Source organism: Armigeres subalbatus, unplaced genomic scaffold, assembly GCF_024139115.2.
Source record: "Armigeres subalbatus isolate Guangzhou_Male unplaced genomic scaffold, GZ_Asu_2 Contig41, whole genome shotgun sequence".
In the NCBI taxonomy this organism is placed as follows: Eukaryota; Metazoa; Arthropoda; class Insecta; order Diptera; family Culicidae; genus Armigeres; species Armigeres subalbatus.
The window spans coordinates 418,377-427,529 of NW_026943162.1; the positions used below are offsets into that span (position 1 = coordinate 418,377).

The 9,153-nt window shown below is 39.4% G+C and overlaps 1 protein-coding gene across 1 annotated transcript; it reads left to right on the forward strand.

Annotated features, from left to right (window-relative positions):
* The first annotated feature begins 1,206 nt into the window (after positions 1-1,206).
* Positions 1,207-7,679, forward strand: LOC134204125 (uncharacterized). The gene is made up of 2 exons (XM_062678956.1): positions 1,207-1,350; positions 7,090-7,679. Exons 1-2 carry the CDS (start codon positions 1,207-1,209, stop codon positions 7,426-7,428), a joined length of 483 nt encoding a protein of 160 aa, XP_062534940.1. The 3' UTR covers positions 7,429-7,679.
* Positions 7,680-9,153: the final 1,474 nt, after the last annotated feature.

The following is a 9,153-nucleotide window of genomic DNA, read 5'->3' on the forward strand; positions in this document are numbered from 1 at the left end:
TCTTAGTTTGGTTTTGTTGCTTAGTGATTGAAAATGCGCATTTATTGAAAAAACAAAATCATTGAGGTTGTGGTACAAGACACGACCGCTTGACGAAAAGTGGTAAAACACAATAGAGCCATACTAGCATCTTTTATATCTTTAGACATTTTAATGGCAAAACACTGGAAACAATATGAACTTTTAAAATGCCAGTCGCAATACATTTCATGCAATCTAACATTATACTTAAAATGTTTTTCTTAAAGATTGATTTCCAGAATTAAAACATTTTTGGGCTTTGTTTAGTGACACAAATAACGCTACGCCACTTGTATCAACTAATCTTTAAAGATCCATGAAATTCGGTTTATGCTGCAATAACTTTTCGGAGCTGAAATTTGTAATTGACTGATGGAACTTCAAATTTGAATGCACTGAACTGTTTAAAGTAGTTTACATCGTGCGTCGTGTCTTGTACCTACATAATTATTATAATTCTGCGCTTATTTCATAGGGGCGTAACTGTATTGATCAATTGTTTAACCGATTTTATATTTTGTAATAACTCAATTGTTTCAAAAGTACAACCGTGCTTATTGATTCTGGTGCAAGATACAATCATCCTTATCACACCAAACCGTTAAATTATCGACAAACTATAGCGCAATCGGTCAATAATAAAAAGAAAACAGCGACGAAGAAAATCGATCTATACAGTTACGCCTATGAAACTCAGCGCAAGATTTTTTCTCGAGCGAATATCGGTCGCTTATTTTTTTGTTTCGATTAAGCAAGCGGATTTTTTATGCACATTTCAAAGGACTGCTAGATTAGTTTTGGTGCTGAATGCTGAATGCATCGAAGACAAAGTACTTGCTAGTGGGTAAAACCTGGTAAAACCGACGCGCACAGGGCCCGCCTGAGAAGCAGTGTCACGATATCCTTTCGTCAGCGCCACGCAGATGAACTAACAATAGAACGTCATATTGTGGACGGTGGAGACCAGGTGGTCTCAGCCAGAGGCGAGTATTCTGATTTTATTGTCGTAGCACCAAGTTAGAATTCGGAAGCGCACGAATCCAGCGCACTACTTCCGAAGTTGGGAAAGTTGCCTGTAGAAAAATCCAACATCGGTATAAAAGCGGTATAAATTTATTCCGGATAGACAACAGATTTGACGAATCCGCACCAATTTCGCCGTTGCAGTTGATTGATGGTGACGGGATGCCTTCCAAATTTCTACCACCGGACGAATTCGATCACGATGATCAGTACCTGTATGACACGCTGAACGTGGAGAAAGCATTTGCATGCGTCCTTGGAACAACGCGATATTTGGAGGAGGAGGAGCATGCACCTCCTTCAGAGGCGAGTATTTGCTCTTGAACAATATTCGAGAATCGATCACCGCCTGTGCAATCATATATGTGGCCTACCGGAACGATCGTGATGCATCTAATAGCCCCAAGAAATCAGGAGGTGGTACCCTCATCGCTGTTCATCGAACGCTTCTTTCATCGTCAATTTCGTGTGTGATGGAAGATCTTGAGCTTGTTTAGCCAGGGTTCGAGTAGCAGATTAGTCTCTCTTGTTTGTGATATATTCCCCAGAATTGCCAGAATGAATCAACTACATATCAGTTCATGAAATATTTCGCGACGCTATCAGTGATTCGATTATTGTTTGTGGTGATTTAAATCAAGCTAAGATCGTGTGGAAACAGATTGCGTTGGTTTGGCGAGCGCCTGCTTACAAGACAACATCCCATGTTGAATTAAAAAAAGTATTGTCAAGTAATGAATCCCTAGAACAATATTCTAGATTTGGTGTTCACCCACATCGATTCCTGCGTTGTAACTGAAGCTGCTGTAGCTTTATTGAAGGTTGATCGCCCGCATCCTTCTCTAGAAATCGCACTCATCGTTACCGATAGTGAGCCCTTATTCGATCACGAAGTCACTCTTCCATTGGACTTTAAACGCATCGATTTGGCCTCGCTACATAACTTCTTAGAGCATGTCGATTGGAACGGAATTCTCGCTAATGTTGATGTTGACAATGCTGCGCAAATATTTTCCAAGTTGTCTTGAACAGGTTTCATCGAACGTTCCAAAAGGCGTTTACCTGCGAAGCCACTGCGGAACAGTAGACTCCTTTCGCTAAAACGCGAGAAAATGCATGCCAGCGTCAATGCCGAAGACTATTACCACTTCAAAGACGAAGTTTTCAAGCGCTAGTGATGCCTACAGATCGCTCAACAATCATCTTTACATGCAGTATGTTGACAGAATGCAAAGAAGTCTCCGTCGATATCCTAAACGGTTCTGGAATTTCGTGAACTCTAAGCGTAAACTGAACGAGGTGTTCCAGATTCAGTATCTTTTGTCGAAGAAAGAAACAACTGCTTCGGAAATGCGAACTTTCGCAAAGCATTTTCCAGCGTTTGCAATAGATTTTGCAACACGAAATCTGTGCGACATTGAATTCCACTCGTGACTGAAGATAACCTGCGAGATGCTGCGAAAGATAAAATCCTCCACAACACCAGGACCAGGTGGGATTTCCGGCATCGTATTTAGAAAGTGCATGATGTATCGCCATTGTTCAAATGAATTACAAAATTGGCGAAAAGTTATTCAGAGGGTCAGTCAAAAAAGATTTGTTTCCTGCTTGATTCCAGACTAACCTTCAACGATAATCGTTCAGAACTGGATTGGTAGGTTGAACGAATTCACAAACGATTTGTCGCTATGCTTTATGGCTGCTTCTATGGAGGACCACACTGCTCGTTGTTTGCTTGGAATCAAAACACTCGAACAACGGCGGACCATTCAATAGCTGTGACTGCTGCCAAAGTACTGGACGGTGAAATAGACTCTCCGAATCTTCTTGCAAGGTTATCTCTGAATGCAATTCTGAAGGTTATCTCTGAATGCAAATGCAATTCAATTCAATTCAGGATACAACGTAGAAGCCTTGAGCGGATGCTCGCTACAAATTTTCATCGATCTTTATATGGCATTAATCCGATGTTCTCTATAAGTCGCCTTCCATGATGTATCGTACTTGTTTGAGTTTGGTATGTCTTCGTCAGTATTTAGACAAAAAATTAAACGTTCTATGCGCCCAATTAATGTTTGAAATAGTTTAAGTAGCATTCATTAAGAGTCCTGTCAGATGAATTTAAATCAAATAAATAAATAAATAGTCGGGGAACTTTTGGTGGTCGATGAATTCATTACCTTGGATTCTTATCGGCCGTTAGCACGTTAGTCGTGGAATACGAAGGCATCATCTGTTGAATTCAGGTCTCATACTACGGACTTCAGAAGAATCGGGTCAAAAAGATTAACACCTGCACGCTCATAAGACCGATAGTCCTCTACGGACATGAAACTTGGACTAACTCGAGGAGGACTTGCAAGACCTCGGAGTATTCCAGAGACGTTAGCTAAAGCCGGAAGGAACGATGGGCAGGGCATGTTGCAAAATGCTGACATCAACCCTGTAAAGATGGTGTCTGCTTCAACTCGGCGTGGAGCGCAGTGAGCGAAATGAGCTGACCAGATTCAGGAACAGACTTTGCGAGCGTGGGGCCCAATCGAGGATGTAGAGATCTGTGTCAAATGGTGATTCAGGGCCTGTCTTATTTGGATAATTAAACTTTAAAGCGACAGTTCGAAAATTGTTGAATAACCCTGCTCGCGAGCTTGACAGATATCGGATCATTTTAATCGATGTCTTATTGATATTTCTGAGACCACCCTTTGCTGAAATCATAATTTGTTTTCAAATATGAATCATCATTATTGATAACATATTATTATCTCATGTTGCTGTCGATTCTAATGTCGAATTCGTTTTTAAACCTGGTGTAACCCGAACCCTGAATAAAAAACATTTTCAGTTCCATCTGTCAGTGGATATGTTGGTGCGTAGCATCATGTTTGTTCTGATTCGACACATATGATCCAGGACATCCAGTGCACTGGTGTGTCGGATAGTGGAATTTACTTTTGGTGGATATAAATAGGAAAACTGCTCCGGAATTCATCTCATGGCTCCGATATTCATCCCATCAAAACAAAGCAATTGAAAGGAAATTGGATTGTATTATTTTGTGGATTTTTCTGCAGTGAGCACGCATGTTGACAAAACAGGCGACGAAATTGGTGCTGCATTTCTTTGTTTCCCGATGAGATGAATATATGTTCAGTGAGATGGAGATCGCAACAGTTCCCCTAACACTTTTTGGAGCGAAATCATTTTTCGGCGAATAAGCGAAACGATGCGATTCTGCGTGAAAAACTCGCGTAATTTTCCCCGCAGAATCGCAAGCAGTCAGCTCGCGCATGAAGCAGTGAGTGAGATTTGAGCATGATTCTACCAACACTGCTCTGATGAAGGGAGCCTCACAGCTCAGGAAAATTTTCCGCGGATTTTGGGCTCTTTTAATTTTAAGAATCTCCCGGAGGAATTGCTCAGGTACTCTCGGGGAATTTATACGAAACTCATGGAGCAATTCCTGAAGAAAACTTCGAATAAGTTCCTGTATTCCAGAAGACTTATATTGTAAGAATTCCAAATAAATTCTTGTAGCAACTTCAAAAATCCTGAACAGTATTCAAAGATATTGCTAGAAGAATTTCCAAAGAAATTCATCTCGAAAGGATCCCTGAAAAAATAAGAGGAATGCCTGAAAGATATCGCAAAAATTCAAGAAAGAAATTACTGAAAGAATTTCTGAAGTAATTTCTGCAGAATTCATGAAGAAAATTCTGAAAAGCTCGAAACAGTTTTTGGAAGAATTTCAAAAGAAATAATTCTATTCGGTATTCCTCAAATATATTTTTCTGACAGTTCTTAGCGGATTTTGTGAACGGGGAATTCTCAAACTACATCATTCCATCCACCGACCTAATTTAGGAGCAATACGTAACTGAACGAAGCATACCGATTTTTCACTCTGTATCTGCAAATATCTTTTTTGGAAAAGGTGTTAAATTTTGATATACATAGTTAAGTTTGCCATTTAAGGTGTTTTTATGAGACATTGTGAAAAAAGATTCGGCTGCCGGTAGAACTTGAACCCACACTGTTCCGTTAAGTACACGAACGTATGCCATCGTTATTAGCTGGTTAAGGAACAATTTCTCGCAAGGGCAACTGTTGTGTTATTGGTAATACTTACGTCAGTGTACTTAATGAAATAGTGTGGTTTAAGTCCCACCAACAGCCGAATCTTTTTTCGCAATATCTCATAAAAACATCTTAAATGGCAAACTTGGCTTTGGTTTTGGCCACCTTATTGCCTAATTTGTGCCAAGTCTTAAAAATGCGTATTTTCCAAAAACTATCGATCAGTTCCCACAGCGAAAAGCATAAGGGCCCTACTGGCAGTTACTGTGTGAAATGAACTCATCGAAAGCCGTCGGTTACACTTAAGGTGATTATACAATCAAACCATGTGGTGAATTTTAAATTCACCACACGGTTTTCTACCTCATTTTATCAAAAGGTCAAATCAAGCGTAATAATTTTCGTACAATGCTGAAATTGAAGTCGATTGTTAAGCACGAGTAAGCAAACGATCTACGAAGAGTTTCATCCCCGTTGGCGTTGTGGTTCTCTCAATTCGTGCTCTTGAAAAATCACTAGAAAAACACGTGGTTTCCAAGATGGCTGATTTGTGGCCTTGTTGTATAACCACCTTAAAGGAGAAACATGGTAGTTACTTATGATATGTGTTACTCCAGAAGATCCCCGTTTTGTGTAAATGGTACGGTGGCTTGTGCCGGTCTCCTTCCAAGTGCTCACTTCACTGGCACGGAGCGAGGCGCTCCACTACTAAAGTAAATTACTCATTTTTAAAGAGGAACCATTAAAGAGGTAATACGTAGGTTGGTTGTGGAGTTGCTGAATGTCGTTTTCGTTAGTTTCGAGCATCGATGCATCAATGGGTTGCACACGCACCGTAGTGGCGGGATAGGTGTATCCGGGAACGGCCTGACTATTTCCGATAGCCTGCCCTCCCAGTGCAGCGTATTTTCATTGCAGCCACTACCCCACCCAACAAGCCTGTACTCTTTTTAACGGATTCGGCAGCAAGTGTGATTGCGGCCCTGCAAAGTAAACGCCCTAAATCTCCTATTAGAGAAGAACAGGCAGCCAGTTTGCCATTTCTATGCCCAAATTATTACGGATAGATCGTTCAAAGCCAGGAATATCTTCTGAATTTTCTAAAAAGATCAATCGAGTTGCTATCTTCTTTGAATATGCAATCTAAGCTAGAATATGTCTGAAAGTAATCTAACCCTGTATTTCCATTGCCAAATAGCACACGAATTTCCAAAAAGATTTTTTATGCCCACAGCTTTTTAGAATAAGAGTACTGTTTATCGACCGATCTATGGCACTTGGGCTACCAATCGTAGGCTTTATCACTCCGGATTACAGTGCTATTTTTCCAGCTCGAACCCTACAATCAATTGAGCGATCGTATGGCAATTCTTGTACAAGCTTTCGAATCTTGATGGCAGGACCCATTATTAACTACCCTTGTTCATTCATTGTAATACTGGCCTGCCATGAGACTTGTACCAAAGATCATAATATGCTTGGCCAGGATAATGTTTTCAAACTACAGAACTATATTTTATTATTATTTCATCCATTAATTAATGATTTGAGTGAATTACTTCTACGTGAAGTTAAACGAGAAATGCTAATATCATCTTCCAAACTTAGAATTACATGTTCATGATAGAATTAGAGGCGAAAGTATAGAATTGATAGTTCCTTTAGGATACGGCAGGCATGAAAAATGTTTTTATAGAAGTCGATTTGAAAGCGAGCGGAGAGCAATATTTGTGATGGTATATATCGCACGACCTTCCTTCTGCCAAACTCCCGTATGAAGGGAAGGAAGAATATCTGTGTGGAAGCTGATATATCTCCACTGGCAAAAGGAAGGTGGTTTGATTTGCTCATATGCCGTCGCGTGCGGAAGGGTTTTCTATACTAGTCGAGTCAGGTAAAAACTCATTAAAACCATTTCTTCGATTGGAACATTTCCCTGAATGTTTTTGATACATCACTTCGTTTGAGCTCGTGCGTTTCGGTATAATCCAAGTACAAAATAATAATATAGCAGCAACTTTATTCTATCTAATAACATACGAAACCATTGTGCCCTATCTTTCCAGATACGAACTCAGTGACGGTCAGATCCGGTCCGAGGTAGGAACCTACAAGGACTCGAAGGACGCCGATGGAAATGACGTCAAGGTGCTGTTCGTCCAGGGATCCTACACGTTCGTTGGACCCGATGGCCAGACCTACTGGGTGAACTACACCGCCGATGAGAATGGCTACCACCCGAAGGTCGGCACCGGCCCAACTGGAGGAATCCAACCGGGACAGGATGCCCCAATCAACAGTGCGTAAGCCGGGCAGGAGTACCTACTGTTGCTGCCGCCGATGCCGCAGTCTTAGCCTTAGTTGATTCTAAGTCAATGCCTACATACTCTGCCGAGCCGCAACAAATGAGATCTGGAAAGTGAGATTCTTTTTTTTAATGAATAAAATAGCATCTGACACCGTAGGATTTAGTGTAAATATATTATGATGTAAAGTATACGTGAAACGACTGTGTTCTCTTGAAGCAATAAACTGACAACGAAGGAGATTACAAATCATATTGGTCTTGTTATTTTTTATCTATCGAAGAATTCCTTTATGTTTATGTTTGTTTCGAATGATCTATACGTGTACTATTTTTAGAGGTTCTCTCAGACATAAGCGATTACATCGCCGCTATGGCGACAATTAGTCGCCGCGATTCTATCATTGGGTCCTACAATGTTCGATTTACACTTTCACATCAACGGAGACAGAATCGCTGTCGCCAAGCGGTAGAATCGCGTCGAGTATGTTTGGTAGAACCTCAACTCTTCTTTCCCCTTTTGTCACAATTTATGCAACTAACCATTGAATTGAGTGTGGGTTTCGTGGTCGTGTGTATTGGTGATACTTTTCTTAAGAAAAGTTTTGAATACCAGTAGACTTCGCATATTGTTCCGTTGTCGAATGTGGGGCATTTTTGAAAGATTTTTTTTACCTTTATTAAAGTGTTTTTTTAATCTACAGATTTAGTTCAACAACGATTTTAAAAAAGGGGAACCATTTCCAGGAAACGATAAACGCAACGCAATGGAAAGTATTATAATAATCACGGTTAGTTCTTTTTGTTTCGATGAGACGAAAACAAGCTATTTTCGGGCCGAAGGAGAATTTTTTTTCAAGTCTGTGTTCGGAAATATCTTTAGAAGATAGGTACCCAAACTGTGGGTCACTATTTTGTCCCACAAATCTTTACCAGCTTTTAGATTAGGATCTAAGTAATGATTAGATGATTGAGAACTTCAAATTCTACGAGGTCAATGAACTACTTTTTTTATACAATATTTCGGTAAAATAGAATGAAGTCCAAAACTAATCAAAATCCAATCTAAATCCAATCCAAATTCAATTCAAATCCAATCCAAATCATATCAAAATCTTATTCAAATCCAACCCAAATTCAATTCAAATCCAATCTAAATACAATTCAAATCCAATACAAATCTAATTCATATTCTAATCCAATCCTTAACAAATCCAATCTAAATCAAATAAAAATCTAATTCAAATCTTAATCAAATCCAATCCAAATAGAAAAAAAAATAACGATATTTTGGCAAATACAATGATGGGGTATGAGGAAATTTACTAAGATTTGTTCTATCTGACGCAAACTCCTTTTTATCTAATTTCTAAAAATCATTGCGGTACGGTACCTGGTGGGTCGCTTGGTAGTCGATAAATTATTTACAATTACATCAAAGTTTTCCGCTTTTTGAATGTCGTATTAAATTTTACTTTCAGACTATTCCTTTGGCTTTCTAATACTTTAGCAAGATGAAATAATTACATCGAGGTAAGTTGAATTTAATTGGATTGGATTTGGATTGAATTAAAATTGGATTCAGATTGATTTTAGGTTGGGTTTGAGTTGGTTTTTGGATTTGATTTGAATTTGGATTGGATTGCGTTGATATTTGATTTGGATTTGATTTTAATTGGATTTGGATCGAATGGCGTACACAAAGTTTATTTTGTTTCTGAAAGAGC